Source organism: Solea senegalensis, linkage group LG13, assembly GCF_019176455.1.
Source record: "Solea senegalensis isolate Sse05_10M linkage group LG13, IFAPA_SoseM_1, whole genome shotgun sequence".
NCBI classification, from domain to species: Eukaryota; Metazoa; Chordata; class Actinopteri; order Pleuronectiformes; family Soleidae; genus Solea; species Solea senegalensis.
The window spans coordinates 22,219,685-22,238,638 of NC_058033.1; the positions used below are offsets into that span (position 1 = coordinate 22,219,685).

The 18,954-nt window shown below is 39.6% G+C and overlaps 2 protein-coding genes across 2 annotated transcripts; both read left to right on the plus strand.

Moving 5' to 3' along the window:
• The first annotated feature begins 5,539 nt into the window (after window positions 1–5,539).
• On the plus strand, window positions 5,540–12,608 carry psmg1 (proteasome (prosome, macropain) assembly chaperone 1). Its single transcript, XM_044043089.1, has 7 exons — window positions 5,540–5,756; window positions 6,474–6,577; window positions 7,302–7,447; window positions 9,430–9,492; window positions 10,414–10,612; window positions 11,627–11,757; window positions 12,433–12,608. Exons 1-7 carry the CDS (start codon window positions 5,638–5,640, stop codon window positions 12,508–12,510), a joined length of 840 nt encoding a protein of 279 aa, XP_043899024.1. The 5' UTR covers window positions 5,540–5,637; the 3' UTR covers window positions 12,511–12,608.
• A 1,193-nt stretch (window positions 12,609–13,801) lies between these two features.
• On the plus strand, window positions 13,802–18,768 carry ccdc15 (coiled-coil domain containing 15). Its single transcript, XM_044042027.1, has 10 exons — window positions 13,802–14,203; window positions 14,693–14,849; window positions 14,956–15,053; window positions 15,725–15,844; window positions 15,927–16,052; window positions 17,056–17,175; window positions 17,268–17,371; window positions 17,629–17,820; window positions 18,001–18,149; window positions 18,239–18,768. The coding sequence occupies exons 1-10, from the start codon at window positions 14,030–14,032 to the stop codon at window positions 18,286–18,288; spliced, it is 1,290 nt and encodes a 429-aa protein (XP_043897962.1). The 5' UTR covers window positions 13,802–14,029; the 3' UTR covers window positions 18,289–18,768.
• The last annotated feature ends 186 nt before the right edge of the window (window positions 18,769–18,954 follow it).

An 18,954-nucleotide genomic window follows, 5' to 3' on the forward strand; every position in this document is an offset into this window, starting at 1 on the left:
ATAAATGTTCTTTGTTAAGCTCCTAGGACCAAACTGTCCTTACTCATTAGTGGCCTCCAGCATCAGCTGATCCACTGTTTTTACACCTACTTCCTCATTATGGTGAATGGTCTGTATTTATATCGCACTTTTCTAGTCTTGATGACACGTTCACACCCATTCACAAAGCACACACATCTTTCACACGCTGCCGGCACAGCTTTCAGGAGCAACATGGGGTTAAATGTCTTGCCCAAAAACCAAGGACACGTTGGCATATAGACTTGCAGAGCTCGCTATTGAACCCACAACCTTTACCACCGTTGCCCTGTCATCTGGCATGTACTCCCGAATCAAAATTCACCGCCATCCAACCATGTCTGACCTCCAGTGTTCCACAGAAGAATATAAAAATGTGGTAAACACTGCTGTGTGTGCACCTGTGATGTCCAGTGGACTTCCAGGTCGGAGTATAGTCACACCATATAAAAAGCAAAGAGGAACATTTAATCAGATAAGGGTCTCTGTGCTGTTTTACATTCACGCCACAAAACACCTGAGATCCTCGCAGCACTTCCCCGGTTCCCACTTGTGGACACGCACCATCGCGAGCAGAGCTGCATGAAAAATGAATGGCCTTGGAGGAAGCGAGGGTCCCTGGGTGATAAACTCACTGTAGGTGAGTGCACACTGAAAGATTTATACAACTATTCATGCACAGTTTAAAGCATGGCATATGTTTGAGGGCCGTTAAATGGCGAGCGATTATAGCACTTAATTTATTATTCATACAAATCCTCACAGACGAGCAGGTCATACTGCCCAACATTAGACTGGGGAGGGAACGCCACCCACAGAGAAGCCACTGTTATTCATCTACATAATCCCAGAATAAATGAAACCACTTTTATGTAAAATCCTGAACCCAGAGCCCTTCTGGAGTCCAGGGGCTTAATAAAAACAGGCCAAAGAAAACAATTATCAATCTTCCGGTGAGTTTTGCTTTGCGAGGGATCACATGGGGTGGAAATACACAGAGTACATAAATTAAATCATAAAACATGTAATCAAGTCACATTGAAAGTTAAAAGTATTTACATTTGTTGTCTCCTGTGCGTCTTTGCGAACCCCATGTGGTGAACTGAACCACAGAATATAGGATTTATGCTTTAATTTCATGATCATTTAAAAAAATAAAATAAAATAAAACATGTAATAAAAAAGCTGTTTAAAAGAAAGAGAAGTCTCAGCTATTGTTCAATTTCACACCTCATCACACCGGACCTTACCTGCCAGCACCTAACAGCAGTGCGGTTGTCAGTGATTTTTCGATGTTTGCTGGGAACAAGGTCAATGAAAACACCAACCATGACTGTAAGGTTGTGGACCATAAAACTACGACAAACAGCTGAAAACTCTGTGAACAGCTGAGGACAAGTGTGGAGTAATAATCCAACAATCGTGTGTGGGTTTGCTGCACTCTGATTGATTGTTAACTTTAAAGCTGCATGTAGTGTGTGATCATGTGATTTTGTTGTTGATGATGTTATTATTTTGCCTCTGTTTATTCTTTATGAACAGAAATAATGTAACATTATATACAAGTGGCAAGCAAGTCTCAAGTCTTAACCTTCAAGTCTCAAGTCTTAACCTTTTAGTCTCAAGTCTTAACCTTCAAGTCTCATGTCTTAACCTTCTTGTACGCAAGGCCGCAAAAGCACACACCCAATGTTTTCCGTGTTTCAAAACGTGACTCGAGTCCCGTTTGACAATGGTCTGGAGAAGAAACAAAGTAAAGTCTTACAGTTCAGATGATAAGCAGCTTCATTATGAACTCAAAGTATGAGTGAAAGTTAATTTCCCTCTCTCTCAATCACTCTGTACATTATCTCTGCTCATTATTGAGCCAGCATGACTGCAGCCTGTGTTAAACAGAATTATTAACTGTAACAAAAAAGGTTTATGGGCCTAAATGCTAAACATAGTGCCTCCCCTCAGTTTCTGTGTGTGTGTGTGTGTGTGTGTGTGTGTGTGTCCTCATATGAAGGACCTGATATCTTTAAAGCTGCAGGCCATTACCAGGCAGGAGCAAACCCTCTTGATATTCCCTCCACGCACACACACCACTGCGTTCACTGTTTAAGTCTCTGTCAGCAGAATTTATAACAAATGACACAAAAGCTGCTTTCCCATGCATGCACTCGAGCATGCACACGCACACACACAGTCACACACACATACGTGCACTCACAAACAGACAATGACCAACTCTCCTTTTGTGCATGGAAGAAATTGCTTTAGGGGAGAACGAATGAGGCACACAGAGAGGAAATGTCTTCCATAAATTGACTTTTCTTTTTTTGCTTAATGATTTTTCTGTCCCCGAGCATCGGTGAGTAAGAAAGTGTATGCATATATTATTAGGATACTTTGCATTTATGCATTGTAAATGAAGACGTACAGGACACCCTCCTGATATGAACCTCGTTTAAAGGAATGTCATCACTTGAAAGAAAAGGAATTCTGACTAGTTTTTCTATTTTTTACAACATTATCATAATTATTTTGGGTTTGTTGGACAGCAGTGTGCTTTTAGAAGGACTCCAAGTAATGAGAGTGAGGATTCTAACCAGCCACAGAGGTTCTCACATCCAAGGTAAATGATTTTTTTATTACACTGGTGCCAAGAGATCGCTTCACATTAAGAAGTCCTTTCAACCACCGATAACATATATGGGAACCATTTTAAACTAGATTAAAATGTAAAGCAGTGTCTTAAATTGCCATTGTTTAAATGACTGTGTCTAATACCTCGTGGTGCCAAAGTGGAAGCAGTTTAGAGTTCCTTGGACCTAAAGTTATAGAGTCCACACTCCATGCCAGTTGGAACAGTTCTTGTCTACATCACACCTTCCGAGTCCTCTGCAGATGTGTCCAAAAAAAATAAATTCTTGTCTGTGACAAAAGCGGTCGAATCATAAACGGGATGCAAAGGCAGAACAGGTAAGATAACACTCACTTAGCCCTTTTGTTTCACATTTGCACCACATTTGCACCACAGGTGTGTATGACAGATAACAGCTAATCCCTCAGGGCTAATGACGAGCGTGTTCAGAGCTACACAACAATGGGATTCAATTTTGTGCGGTTATTTATGCACTGCTGTGAAAAATGTAACCAAAATGTGAATCCGTACAATCTGTCAGTATGACTATATCATAATAAGCAGCCTTGGATGCAGAGATGGGAGTGACTTAACCTTTAAGTCTCAAGTTTTAACCTTCACGTCACAAATCTCAAGTCTTTTGTTTTATATTTGCACCAAAGTCCAGGTGTGTATCACAATTACATTGTTCCATGACAACATTTCCATACGTATCCATCGCTCACTGGCTGTGTATTGATCGTGGCCTCAGCTGGTGGATGGCTCATCATCCGCACTTCACCTTCTCCCACCCCAAGGCACCTATGAGCATGAGTCCTGGTTCCATTTACACATGAGCTCATATGAATAAAACCCACACCTTGTTCACAAGTGATCACACCCACAGTCGAGGAACAATGCTGTTCCTAAGCAACTGCTCCTCTCCCTGTGTGGGGTTTGCATGTTGGCCGTGTGTCTGTGTAGGATTCCTCCAGGCAATCCACTTTCCTCCCACAATCTTTCGTCATGCGGCTGACACAGAGTGCACATTTTAAATTGTCCCCCTGGCTTAATGTGAGTGTTTGTAGGTGGGCTGATTAAACGGCTTCACAGATAGATGTAGGTGTACATCTATCTGCTCAAACTACAAATCAAGAAAAACAGCATTGGTATATATCAAAAGCTCTTTAAGGGGAAATGATATTTTTAATGCTAAAATGTAATTATTATTGTTCAAATTTACAGAAAAAAATAGTAAAGCACATTATTATTTCTTGATTAAGATGTCAAATTATAGTTATTTACATGCATTCCTGAACAGAAAAGATAGTTTTAGTGGTTAAATGTTATGCTAGATTCATTTCTGACCTAATCCAGCCGACTTAAATTTGTATAAAAAGATTAATTCAGTTACCAAATAAATAACAATGCAACACTTCATATGAACCCAAAAAGATTTTGCACATTTTCACGACAATTTTAGTTTCAGTTAATTGTCTTTTTTATTTTTATTTCAGTTACCGAAGAAGTTTTTTAGTTTTGGTGACTTTGTTGGTTTTCGTTAACCTTGGCTGGAACAAGATGCTGCCTTTTGCTCATTGTACCGTTGATGGATCATGTTATTCATGATGTAGGACAGACAGACAGACAGACAGACAGATGGGCAGTGTGACTTTCATTATCCTCAGACAAAATGCTGCTGTTGAGACAAAATAAAGATAAACACAGTTCAACAGTCTGCTCCTGTTCCCTTTGAATGTCTTTGCTGTGATGGCATTCCCATTTTGTCCAGCTGTTGACATCCATTCCTTGTTGGTTTTGCCCTTTTTTCCACCATCAGTTATTATATTAACAACAGCCTGGAGTTTCCTCCCAGCATGTTTCTCCATTTTGTGACAGGAAACCTTTGTTGTTGTTTGCTTTATGGCCTCCCACTACATTACTGCACTGGTAATAAGAGCTCGCTTTCTATTCCACTGCAGGCTTTTACCCCACAATCCTATTTCTCTTCCCATCACCGGGCATTTTTCTTGGTGACAATGAAGTATGTTTATGGCCGTGCTGATGTCATCGCATTTTTGTTTGTCCCTCATCTCCCCGGGCACAACTTACAGGGAAATGGATTACACAACACAATGGAGTGGATGGATGCTCTGCAGTCAACTTGAAGCCAATTTGCCCAAACATGACTTGGCTCGTGTTTCCCGCTGGATACAATCTGCCAGAGAGTGTGTTTTCCTGCTTTGTTTCACTTATGTTAATTATGTATTACCAGTATTGTTCATGTCACATGGTATATGTCAACTTTTCTGACCGACCCCAGAGCTAAAAATAGCAGATCAAGCAGTTCTACAGTAATCAATTTAAGCCTCTGCGACTCCTAAAACACAATGCACACAATGTGAATCCCAGCGAAAGCCTTAAATCATTCATTGATTTAAGAAGAGCTCAGGCAGAAATATGTTTGACAGGTTGTACTCATGCATGCAGCCTTGAGCTCTTTAAGCTTCCCACAGGGACACTGAGAACACACTGGTTTTTATTATTATTTTTGGACTTGAGCTGTTCACCGCAATATGAATATTGTGTCTGTTTTAATGCATCAGGTATTGATCGCTGAATGTCATGTGCTCACAGAATCCAGGTGAAAGTGATGAAGGAGAAAACCATCGTCCTTGTACTAAAGGAGAAGATGTATTCCATGTTTACCACAAATTTAAAGGCTTCAGCAGTCACAGCGAATCAATTCAAGGGGTATTTATTTATTTATATTTATAATTTATAGTATATTTCAAACTGTTTAGTATAAAATCCTAACAAAATATTTCTCTGGATTCCTTCCTTCCTTCCTTCCTTCCATCCATCCTTTAAATTTATTCTGACGTATTCCAGGGTTGAATTGCGGCTTTTATTCTGAAATAGTGTTGCTTCCGGCGGAAGTGTGTCATGGTTGCTTCTCTCAATCATCGTCATCGGACCAAACTTTCGCTTTTGTCGCTAAAACTAAACTGATTATGGCCACGTTTTTCGGTGAAGTTTTGTCTGAGTTTTCCCGGGCTGTGGATGATGATGAGGAGGACCAGGATGAAAACGAAGAGGACGAACAAATCCGCAGAGAGCTGGAGGAAAAGAGGTAAATAGCGTTAGCTAGCTAGCTAGCCATGTGTCTATAAATCAGTCTCTTACAGTGAAAATAAACACGTGACTGATCATATTTGTCTGTCCTCACGTAGCGGCCAGTCAACACATGACTTAAATATTAAGTGACAGAAGTGTATTTATTAGCAGTGTTAATGTTGTCGTACTTCAGGCTCAGTTTCACTTTGTGAGCCGCAGCTCCTGAAGCGCGTTGTCATCACAGAGGCAGTGACACAGGCTACATCACATAGAAAATACCGTTCATTACAATTATCCTCACCGAAGAAACAATTCAGATTCATAACTCACCAGATACTGAACATACCAATACAATAAAATACAATACATTACATTACAGGTGCTGCAATGCTGTAATAACACAATTCTAAGTACTATCATGATTAGGTCTTATCAAGAAGCAGCATAAAGATGTGGTAGGTTGGTTATTTATAATTGATCTGAGATGGTGTTGGGGAGCCCTTTTTCACACTTTGTTGGTCTGGTGAATACGAATGGCCACACTGAATGAGCATCTTTATATTTGTTGAATTGTTCAGTGTTTCTTACTTACCATAGGATGGAGTCATTGTCATTGTTTTTTCCTCCCTCATATTTCTTTACTGTTTTGTAACCCATATGTATACTTATGGACAGGACAGAAAACTTTTTTGTAACTGTCCCTCCTTATCTATTCCACACCTCTGTTTATCAGGGAGGTTCATCTGCACTGGAGCTCTGAAGTCACTGAACTGCTCCAGTCTGGAAACAAGTTGCAGTGTTCAGACTTCATCCTCGCTGTGGGACACAATGCTGCCAGTAAGTGGCTCCTGTAGCTAATGTTACCCGTCTACTTGGAGTCCTTCTAAAAGCACACTAGATATTATTACAGATCAAATGAAACTTTAATGTCTCCTTAGAGCTGAATGGTCTAGGGTAAATTGGAGGAGTAGGACCGCACTTATAGGAGTTAAGTGAGCATGTCTCGACTCAAGAGTAACACAGCCTGATTTCATGAGACAGTAAAACAAAAGTTAGATTCGTTGATCATTAGTTGCAGTTAATGATTAAAAGAAAGCAAATTAGTGTAGTTACTATAGTGTGACAATACTTTTGTAAAGTTGTTTTATGCAAGCCGTTAATAATTCATAGTATGGGCTTCCTGTAAATGTTATTTGTGGCAATTGCTTTGCCAGTTAACTTGTGCCCACCACTATAATGTAATGCAGCCTAAATCCTACATGTTTTCAATGTACCATAATATACAGATAACAAAAGATAGAATGTTCAGCAGTTTGGCTTTACAGAAATCGCATCAAGTCTCAAATGTGTTGACGTTGAATATTCGGTTAATCAGCTAATCTATTCATTCATTTGTTACATTTTTCTACTCTTTGTCCAGTGAGAAAAGGGCTAATTTAAATGTAGTTCTGTGTTCAGGTTGTGTTATTACAAAAAGTATTGTATGGTGTCCAGCAGATAAATGAAGCAAAGACAAAAGACATATTTGTTGCCGACTGCTGAGAGGATTTGTCTTGTCCAGGGTTTCTGTCAGTGTACGCTCTCGCCTCTTCAAACTGGGAAGCAGTGGGGCATGCATCACTGTGGAATGAGAGGAGCCGTGCTGTACCTGGTCCAACCAGCGAGGAGTCTGCATGTGTTTTCCACAGACACAAGGAAACCCCATCTGTGAGTGGCATACTGAGCATAATAGCTGATAACATCACTTCAGACTGTGTTCACGAGCTCATTATTCACACACAAAGCACCAGGCTGTTGTTCACACAGTAATCACTGGGGTGAATGTATCTGCTGCTGATAGATTGTATTTTGAGAGAAAATAACAATGGCTGTGCCCAGCTATTTGTTTTGCCACAGATGTGCAGCAGATTAAAGGAAATGCCTGAATACATTTGGAGAAATGTAAAAATTCAAACCAATAATGGAAATCAACATCCATCCGTCCATGTTCCACCACTTTATCCTCCACAGGAGGGTCGCGGGGGTGCTGTGCCAATCTCAGCTCACACAGAGCAATAGGCCGGTTACACCCTGGACAGTTAGCCAGTCCATCACAGGGACACATATAGAGACAAACAACCATTCAATCCAGAGTGTCCAATTTACCTAATCTCCATATTGCATCTTTTTGGACTGTGGGAGGAAGCCGGAGAAAACCCATGCACACAGGGGGAGAACATGCTAGAAATAAACAATAAAACAAAAACAGTCTCATGGTAACTATTGTAAGACGGTGCCATTGCACTGTAAAGTATATTAAGAATAAAACACAATCCCCACTTCAGCTGTAACAGTTAGAAAATAGGCCATGACACAAGGGATTAATGAGCTGTTGCAGAGCCCATCGTTTAACCAACCAGTGTCATGTGTGCACAGGTGTGTGTTTGTGTGTGTGTGTGGTATAGTGCACATGGTTTAATCAAGATACACACAGTCAGCAGCCGTGTGGTAGCAGTGTGCTGCTGGGCAAGCTTCAGATTTATCACACATTTGTCCTCTCCTCTGGCTTTGTTCAGATGGCTGCAGACATTTAATGAGCTGGAGGAGAAGGCTTTCACACCTTGTAAAGCATCTGTGCACAACAGATACTATAACAGCCAGGCATTAATCTGCAGAGTACTCATGGCTGATTTACTTACACTCATATGGACACATTTGTTTGCCTTTATTGGATCACAGAGAGGTGGAAATGAACACAAGGGGAAAGGAATGGCATGGAATCAGCAGATACACTAAGATAATTGTATGATTAAAAATAAAACTGCAGTGGTCAGTTTATTCATGTCAGTTTTTGTTTTTTTTTAAAAGGAAATTAATTGCCAATTATTTTGATAACCATTTTTCTGATTCTAAGCCAAGTAAAAATGCTTAACATTTGCCAACTGTAAAGATTTTGCCCTGTAGAATCAAAATAGTTTGGATTTTGTAGCCTTATAGGCCTGTTAATACTTTTTAATATGTACTTTAGGGTGAGGGCTTTGGCTGATGGCCTGTGTCACAATGTTTCTACAGATGTTTGAGTGGACAAACCAGCCTGTTCTCTCAAACAGAGAAGAACTGGAAATAAAAGACCACCAAAGTGTCCTGTGTAAGGCAGGTTGAGCTTCCTCGTCTGCAGTCTGTCGTCTCACCATTAGATGTCACTAAATCTCATACACTGGACCATTTCATTTTAAGGATTATGAGCAGACTACACAGAGCAATCCGCTAATTTATTTATCCAAATATAATATTATGGTCCTGAATGAACAATGAAATAAATAACTGGAGGCCCCTCTCGTGTGGTATTTGTCTGTTTAATGTAACCAAGCCGCACCAGTTGGTTAATTAAGTCGAATTAGTGTTTAGAATCCCCTTGTTGGCTCATCACCAGATTGCCTTTTGTGTGCTTTAACTCCAGATGTCTGCTTTGGGCTTCGCACTTCACCAAATGTAAATACCACATACGGCCAGAATGATTGTCATGCTCTGGAGAGAAAAACCAAACATCACTTAAACTCTAAGTGACTTTGTGAAATCATTGCAGTGTGTGTGGATTTCTCCTTTGAGTTGTCATCTGTCAGTATTTCCTGTCTCTGATTTTTACACACACACACATAGTGTGTTGAATTCTGTTGAATAAAATGTCTCTTGCATTCCTTCCTTTAAAGGTTTTGATATGCCAGGTGATTTGCTACGTTGCAGAAGACCAACTTTTTCAGTGGACAGAAAAGGTATGCTCTGTTCATTTAGTGTTGTGATTAAAGGACTTTGTTATTTTGTCTCATCTGCAGATCTTTAAGCACAGCAATGTGTGTAGATGAATATATCCTACGCAGAATTCCATAATTGGTGTCCATAGTGTATTGTTGCTCACATACGTATGAACAGGACCACAAAGTTACATAAGACGAATCACTTCAGCTACAACTGATGGTGTCAGGTGGTAATGCTCCATCGATCAGGCTGTAAATAACTATTTAAAGCTGAAACACTTACTTGATTAATCGATTATTAATCAGTTTGAAGCGTTTAGTTTTAGTTTCTGTGATTTAGTTTCTTAAATGTGAATATTTTCTTCATTTCTTTGCTCCATAAAACAATGAAATCATTAAAAACTGAATCATTTTGGTTTGCGGCCAAAAACAAGACATTTGAAAACATCGTATTTTCAGGTTTGACAAACACTGATCAACTTTTTTAACTTTTTAACTTTTTCTGACATTTTATGGACCAATCGATTACTTGATTAATTAATCGAGGAAATAATTGACTGATTAACTGATATGAAAATATTGTTATTTGCAGCTCTATAACTTTTATTTTCATAGTGCATAGATTCACTATTAATGGAGTATGTTTTATTTAAAAAAAACTCCTAAAATCCTGAATTGATGTTTTATTTTGTCCACAAACCAAATTGTATCAGTTTTAATGATTTCTTTGTTATATGGAGCAAGCAAACCAGATAATAATTCAAAAACAACACTCAAACTGATTAAGTTGGTTATTAATTGAATAATAATGGATTAATCATTGCTAGGATATTGGATATTTAACTGAATCTCAGTGCCTAAAAGCATGCAGACAGGGTCAGACATATGTGATTGATATGGTGAAGGTGATGTTGTGTTCGTCTGTCGTTTCTCCTGTAGGTGTTTGACTGTCTTCAGCACAGAGAGCTGAATGTGACAGTTTTGTCAGATAGCTCTGTGGCTGATTATAAGACGGCAAACTATCCGTGCACCAGCTCTGCCCCCTTCCTGCGCTCTCTCCACACTGATGCGTTCCGTGGACAGCCTGTCAGCCCGTCACTGGAGCAACCAAACATAATCACTGGCCTTCCAGCTGCAGGTGCTGTCATTGTTTTTTTTACAAATTCAGGTGTCTCAAATTCACACTGACTGTAGACACCACAGACACTGTAAACGCATACTGTGCTGCATGATTAGTGAAGCGTTGCCTCCTCAGATTAGAGCTCAGCAGATGAGACACACATTTAAATCCACAATAAATCCCTGTTAAAAAACCCCCCAAAACATTTTCCTTTATGTTAATTTTTCTTGTGTGTTGAAATTTAAAGATACTCAAATGTCCACGTTATGTTCAATGACAGTCAGCAATTAACGCTGATAATGTGTAATAACGAGCGTAACCAGGACCTGACATAATCTGGATTATGAAGGTCTGAGATGAGGGCTATGATAACATTTTTAAAAACCGTTTATTAAAGGCTTAATTTTGAAGGTGACATTGTATTCCTGGGCCTTGTCGATGTCTTAGATACCATTTTGTTGCTTCCTGTTCCAAGTTTCTATTACCTAAGGAGGATTCTGATAGTGAATCAAGTTGAAAGAATGTCTTTGCAGTCACACTCATTTTGAAAACGTCTTACACTGCAGGGCTTATCGTCGAATCCACTATGAATTAATGCAGCAAAGTGCTGCAGTTTTATGATAGTATTAGTCTCTTTGTTGTGACGATAAATCCAGCTTAAGTCAGGTTTGATTCTCCACTGTTTCCTTGGGAGTGTCCTTGAAGAATAAACTGAATCTCAAATCCGCCCTGACTCCTCATGTGTGTATGTGGGGAAGAACTGCGAGTGGCTTTGGAACAACGTGTCTGCCAACTAAATGAAATGTAGCTCCACTGGGCTCCGGTCCACTCACTAAGAACACAGTCTCACATCCAGATTTGGCCATTTTTAGTCCCAATGCTTTTAAAAGCATTGACAGTCTAAAGAAACCAGTGGAAAGCACTTGAGGACTCATGTCAGGCTGACCTTTATAGTCTTTGTATCTCCGTGTTTCCCCATTATGCAGTTGTCATATTAACCTTGCATTCTTTTACTTTGTGCTGTTTCATCAGTCCTGAACCACTGCCAAGTCCACGGCATCGCCACTGTTGTTTACCAGTGTTACAGTGATGTCATCGGCCCTGACTCTGTCTCTATGGAGACCTACAAGCCTGCACTTACCAAACTTAGGAAGTCCATACAGGTGAGCTGCTTTTCTCTCTTTATATCTGTGAAAAAAGCAGATGTTTCCCTCATTTCACGGATATTTAAAATGAATGATGGCCGCAATGACAAACACCTGCACACCAGATGTTGTTACTGCAGGTTTTGGCAGCTCATAGGTTTGATGAGCTGCTGCTGGTTCCTGAGGTGTTTCTCCATGTCCTTGTTTTTATTTGTTCAACGCCTTCTATTTTACTACACAGAGAAACTCTTCTAGACAAAGTGATGACCCTATATTTTTATGGAATGACCTCCAGTTTTAAAGGTCTCAAGATATAAAAATGTAATACTTTTTATTATAAAGCTTTATTATAAAAAGAACACATTTTTTGTGAGAGTATCAAAGTGTTCAATCCAGGAGAATTGCACTTAGCCAAGATTTGGAAACATAAAATCAGTAACTAAATTCTCCATAAGTTCTGGACAAGGATTTGGTAACTTTCAGGACCCAGGACCCACCTCTATTCCTGCCATGATTTGATGTTTTTTTATCAGATATATGCTGTGTTTTAATCGAAATTCATATCAATCCTATTACTTTCTTGTATTTTGTTCAGCCTTTCTAGCTGAAATAACCCTAAGCATGTTATTTTTCACCTAACATGAATACAGTTTTGTTAATTATACTCTCTTTTGTATTTCTTCCTCTCCTCAGTTGGACTCGTCTCTGAGTACAGACGTCCTCCGCAAGTTTGTCAAGACCACAGACATTCAGAGTAATCTCTATATCTGAGAATGGCCATGTTGCACACTGAGTGGTGCAGGTAACTTATGTTTTTCTCTCATAAAATACTGTCATTTTTTTAAAATAAAGAAATTAAGTAAACAAAGCCTTAATGGTTTATTTATTTTATTGTTTTGTCCCTCCATCGATAATGGGTCCCGTTAGTATGAAAATGAAGGAGAATTATAATAGACATGTATTGTATTAGCTGTGAGTAATGTACACATTTATGAATGCATTGAGAATTGGGATTGGCGAAACCTCATGTGGAGGATAAACTGGGAGATAATGAACAAATGAATGTTACAGCTCTCTGGTTCCTGAATACTAGATGGTGTTTTGATATTTCGAGCCATTAGTGTTTTTCAGTTTTTGCACTAATTAGGTTCAAGGTGAGCTGTCAGTGGATCGTTTTTTAAATTCAGCACCGATACTCTTGGTTCCCTTGTGATAAATCTAAGTTTTGACAGTCTTCACCAGCAGATCAAACACGTTGCTTTTAATTAATCCTGATTCACCTCCTATGTTCTATTCACAAACTGTCAAAACACATTGTTGAATACTGACAGTTGCAGAGACATCATTAACATTTTGAATCAACACTAAACTGAAGGCGTGATCAGTGTTCATCACTCTTATCTGAAAGAGTGAATCCAAATTCTGAAGCTTCATTTAACACCCATCAGCTGTGCTGAGCATTGTTTGATTGTCACTGTTTAAAAGGAGCTGTACATAAGAAACCTCAAGTCTGTGGGGAAGGGAGACAAGACAACTCTGAAATATATATTTTAAATTTGGATTGCAACACCTGCTTTAAAAGCTCTGTATGCATTTCACTCATACAGCCCCTTCAGAACTGATTGTGAGTCATTTTTTTACAAAATACTGCTCCTTCCTTTCAAAGCCTTGCACCTCCATACCTTTCAGACCTTCTCCACATTTCCACTCCTGCCTGCACCCTCTGATCCTCCTCCTCCATCCACCTCACTGTCCCTCCTGACTGTCTTGTCACCATGGACTCTGGAATTCCCTCCCTCCCTCCCTCCCACACTTCAAATCCAAACTAAAAACTCAGCTGTTATCAAAAAATATACTCGACCACACAGCACTGTTCAGTTTTATTGTCTTTTATTATTATATTTTATTATATTTTTTATGTGTGCATTTGTATGTAAGGTGACCTTGAGTGTCATAAAGGCACCAACAAATAAAATGTATTATTAGTTAGTATTATTATTTTACACACTGTCTCCTCCTGTCCTGATGAGGGCAGTAATGAGTCGATGAGTTGTTGGGGAAACTTTAGAATCTCAAACAAGAAGAAGAGAGCGAAACTCAAACAGACCTGTTGATACCGGGGTTAATGTCCTCTGTATAATCTGAACAATTGACAGCGTGAATATTACTTTAATTTCTGCTCATTCTCATTCAAACAAGTTCAAAAATAGTGCGCGACAGAACCGTTTAGATATTTGAGCTTTACGTCGTAAAGAAGCACTTTACGTGCGCCTGGTTAGCAACGCTAGCTATGAGTGCTAAACGGAATAAAGCCGCGACCAACGGCAGAAACATAGCTGCAGTCAGTCAGAGAAACAAGCAGCGGACCTCCACAACTAACAAGGTGCTGGCTGAGAGAAACCCGGCGGTGGCCGCGGTGGGAGCCTGGGTGGAGGGCGGACCAGACTTCATGGAGCATCCATTTGTAAGTGCAACTTTACGCCACTGACCACAGCTAGTGTGTTGTTGCTAGGCGCTGTACAGGGATTTGAATCTGTATCAGATGTCAAGCATTCAACAATCTGTAAATAAGAGGAAAGTTGATCATTTTTCCATTAAAACGTGCCTTTAAACTTGAAATTTCTCTAAAACTGCACAGTAAAAATGTCTGATTAACAGTATGCTAGTAGTCATAGATGTCTTGAACACAACCTAGTCAGCCTTGTCCAGAACTTATGGAGAATTGAGTTATTACATCTCAAAATGTATAATTTTAGATTGAAATATGCGAATATGGGACTTTTACCTTGAAATTTCTCTAAAACTGTACAATAAAACTGTCTGATTAACTGTATGACAGTAGTCATAGATGTCCTGAACACAACCTGGTCAGAACTTAAGGAAATTTGTGTTTTTATTACATCTCAAAGTCGATATTTATTTGATTAATAAGTGCCAATATGGGATGGTCTAGGCTCTTGCTTTGATAACTGAGGAGGTGCAGGCAGAGAGGAGGAGGGTGACTGAAGAGAACCTTCGACGATTTCAGGATGAAGTGCGCCACCGTGTGGCACAGCACTCCCAAGTCTTCAAGCAGCGACATCAACCTCAAGCTTCAAACTTTACCACTGGTAAAAAAAAACAACCCACCAGACATAAAAGTAATTAAACATTTGGTTTGCCATTTGTTGTTGATCCTGCATGTTTTAATCGTCATTTTTAAACTGTTTGTCTCAGTCAAACCTGTCAGGATCCAGCATGTGATGCCTGGGATCAAGGTCATATCGGCGGGAGGTGCTGCACAACAGAGGGTGATGGAGCAGGGCTGTCAGGAGGTGAGAGGGTTAAGTATAGTTTAATTTATTTGGATGGTACGGTTAGGGGAATGTCCTGTTTTACTTGTCATCATGACGGTGACCCTGTGCACAAAGTCAGGTCCTTGAGGCCAGTTTGATGTGAAAGAACTTGACTTGTCAACATAAAGTCCTGACCTCACTCATCCTCATCCAGTACCTCTGGGATGAACTTGGAACACTCGCTGTCAACCAGTCCTTATCACCGATTGTCACCAGTGCTTTGGTGTGTGAATGACTTCAAGTCCTTGCAGCAAGATTCAAAACTAATGCACAAAGTCTGAAAGTGGAAGCTGTTAAAGCAGATGAATATACCCATGGTTTCATAAAGCTAAGATTAGTTAGCACTTATTTATAATCAAAGTTAAGAGATGTTACTCTGAATGTTGTTTATAATTATTGCAATAGCTGAAGATCAGGTGGCAATATCAGATATATTCAACATATCTGGTATAATCTCATCCTGTTGTTTTTCTGTGCTGGATCAAAGGTTGCCTGTGGACCTTGACACATTGATTTAGATCTGTTAACCCTTTGTATTTTTCTCAGCATGTGTTGTTTATGACAGTACGAATGAACTCATAGTTTCCCCTGTGTGAGTGATAAAATAACGTGACATCCGGAGGTGATTATTTATTTCCATGATTTTCCAGTCGTCTCGTGAGGACATGAGGCAGGTTAGACTCCGGCTGGCTGCGTGTCAGATGAGCCCGCATGAGGATACAATGTCAGACCTTCCTGGGGGAAAATGGAGCACGTCTCCAACCAGACATGTGAGTGTCTCAAAGTCGTTCCTCTTTTAGTATTTCCTGTTCTTGCACATTAATTATAATGATTTTCCTCTGCACCCAACAGAAAGCTGAGTATCACGTGGTGAGAGCCGAGCAGGAAGTGGAAGAGGGTGAGGGAGAGGCAGGGGAAGAAGAAGATGATGATTGTTTCTTCGCCAGTCAACATGAATGTCCTCTTGTTCAGCAGAAGGTCAGGTACCAGCCAGCAACCTGTCGTTATTGTTCACCCTCTGCCATGTTGGTTGATAAACCCATTGAAGATGATGCATGACATATAGACATATGGCTGTATCAGCCAAGACTAATGCTTATTGTTTTCATTTCATAACAGAAATTAGAACAGTGAAATTATACAAAATGTGCCGTTTCAACATTTTCCTCCTGATGAGATTCAAACTTTCTCTTTGGCATCAAAGGTAATCTAACATCTATGCACCTATGTTTGAAATGCAAGCAGTTAATGAACATGGTTTGGAAGAGAATGGTAATTACCGTTACCTGATCTTAAAAGAGCGGATCGACGGTTATGCTTAAATTGAATCACGTCACGTCATAATTCCAAGTTTAAGATACTGAGTGCACCCAAGTGTGAAATGGGGCAAGTTCAATTAAGCCTGTGTTTACAGTATGATTTGTAAATGATGACAGAATGGAAATGTACATGGTCATTGATATTTATTTGAAAAATATTTCCACTTCCCTCTAACCTTGTGATTCACTAACTCCTAATACCTGTGTGTAAAAATAATGAGATGTCTTTAACCTTAATAAGATGATTTCCAAGTTATAGAATATTAAACTTCAGAATTCAGGTGGTTGCATCATTAGGTTTTTAAAAGGGATTGAAAACTGTAGTAGCACAATGAGTGTATTTCTCAGGTCTGACCATCATCCATGGTTGTAATCATAATATGATCCATCCATGGATGCTATGTCATGAATGCAAACAATCCCGTATGCATTCTCTAGCACTTACTGCCAACATCTTCACTTCTTATTCAAGAGAAGAAACCAAAAATGTAAATATGAATGTTAATAAAACCCTTGAGTGCCATCCAGCACTTCAACATTTACATGGACAAAGTACAGAGCTTGTTGGTACCTTTGTTCATTCATACTAATTCAAGCTGGTCATCACTCAGAACTGGTTGATGGCTGCTGACTCTGTTCTGCTCTCTGTGTGCATGTTTCAGGTTAGAGGACATGTGATGTTGCATTCTGATAAATCACAGCCTGATTCTGGTTTTAAATCCAGCCTCAGAGAAACACACGTCCTGTGGCCTCTGAATGACCAAGAGGAAGTGAAAAAACAGGTATGCATCAGATCAGACAAGCATTTTCTACCTTTGGCTTTTCTCATACACAATCTGTCAAAGCGGATGTCACAGCACTCTTGTCACTGCAGCGTCAGTCTCAGTTCCTGATGCAGCGCCGTCAGTTCATGGACAACGAGAGGGAACAAGTGAAGGAGAATAATCAGCACAGGAAGCACCTTAAGAGAACGGCAAGGTGATGAGACTGCAGCATTTTCTCCTGTATCACTTCCCCTCATTTATGTGCATGTTCAAAATGATTTTAAATAGAAACTCTTGAGTACGAGCAACTGTCTATTGTAGCAATAAGAACAATATTTACATTTTTAACTACAACATTGGTGACTATTTGAAAAATATGGCCTGATGCTATGCACTTGCATACGAATACAGATACAGTTACATACAGTATAACAGTCTCTTCTCAAATGTGTTTTTCCTTTTTCGCTGCAGAATCAAAGCAGAGAAAGAACAGATTCGTCTGGAGGAAGAGAGAAAGATGGAGAGAGCTCATCAGCTCGCAGAGGCCCAACAGATGCTGGAGGAAAGGGAGCTGCTGATTCTGGAACGACTGAGGCTCGAGGAGGAGGAGAGAGCTGTGAATCTGCAGTGGAGAAAAAAGGAGAAACGAAAAGTATCTTCGAGGTAAATGAATGTTTGGTTTTAGCTGAAAACTGGACCAAGACCATCTCATAATTTTGGCCACCTTCCATGTAGACTTTGCTTGTGGGCGGTGTGTGATGACATTATTTCTTGTGACCTCTCTTGTCTTGTTTGTAAAAGTCAATATGATCACATAAACCGGTTGATTGAAACTGTCTGCAGGTTTGTTGAGGCTCTGAGAGCTCAGATGAAAGAGAGACTCTCTCAGGAGAAACTGGACCTTCCCCCTCTTTGCTGCTGTGCGTCCACTTTCTGGGACTCCCACCCCGACACGTGTGCTAACAACTGTGTCTTCCACAACAATCCCAAAGGTACGATCGTCACACACTGTCACCTGCCTCACTGTTTACTGTATACACACAAAGAGAAAATGATTCAGTCACATTTTTCTCTTCCACAGCGTATGCCCAGGCATTACAGTCAACAATACTGAGTGTGGATTTACGGTAAAGGAAGTTTGTGAAGTGCAGTGGAAAATCCTCCTGAAGAAACTTGGTCTCTTTGCTGTTTGTTAAGTCTGTGTATGAAGCAACGTTTTGGTAAATACAGTACTAGTAATCAAACTGGACCTGTGTGTGTGTAGAGCATTGATTTCACTGTGATCTGTTTGTTGGAAGTGTTCAACTTACATCAACAGCATTGAGTATATTTTGTAAACTAAAATCTCACACCGATGAATTCACTGGAATCAAACCTTAAAACTTAAGTGAAGCCAAAATGGCAAACAGTGTACATTATATCTCCTTAACATCAGCGTGTGTGCTGGTACTGCTATTTTTGCATAATAAACACAACCTCTCACAGATGTAGCTGTAATTTATTAATATTTAAGGAAGTTGATTGATAGGGTAGTCTCAGAAATTTAATGTATAGGTATTTGCCATTGATTATTTTTTTTAATAAATTATTCTCTTTCTATTTTTATTGATTGTTAACAGTTGGTGTGCTGTGGTTGAATTTTGTCTGTATTTGCCAATATATATCTTCTGTATGTAACTTACAGGGAAATCTTTTTTTACAAGGTGGTCCTTTCAAGATTCAAGATGCAAAGAGTTTAGTGTCATATGTACAGTAAGAAAACACGTTTCTCTGTGCATTGAAATGGCGAGTTATTCA

Coding starts and splice junctions, on each gene's coding strand:
- psmg1 (XM_044043089.1), top strand. CDS start 5,638: ATGGCCACGTTTTTCGGTGAAGTTTTGTCTGAGTTTTCCCGGGCTGTG. Junction 5,757..6,473: donor AGAGAGCTGGAGGAAAAGAG/GTAAATAGCGTT, acceptor TCTGTTTATCAG/GGAGGTTCATCTGCACTGGA. Junction 6,578..7,301: donor TGTGGGACACAATGCTGCCA/GTAAGTGGCTCC, acceptor TGTCTTGTCCAG/GGTTTCTGTCAGTGTACGCT.
- ccdc15 (XM_044042027.1), top strand. CDS start 14,030: ATGAGTGCTAAACGGAATAAAGCCGCGACCAACGGCAGAAACATAGCT. Junction 15,054..15,724: donor TGGAGCAGGGCTGTCAGGAG/GTGAGAGGGTTA, acceptor ATGATTTTCCAG/TCGTCTCGTGAGGACATGAG. Junction 16,053..17,055: donor GTCCTCTTGTTCAGCAGAAG/GTCAGGTACCAG, acceptor TGCATGTTTCAG/GTTAGAGGACATGTGATGTT.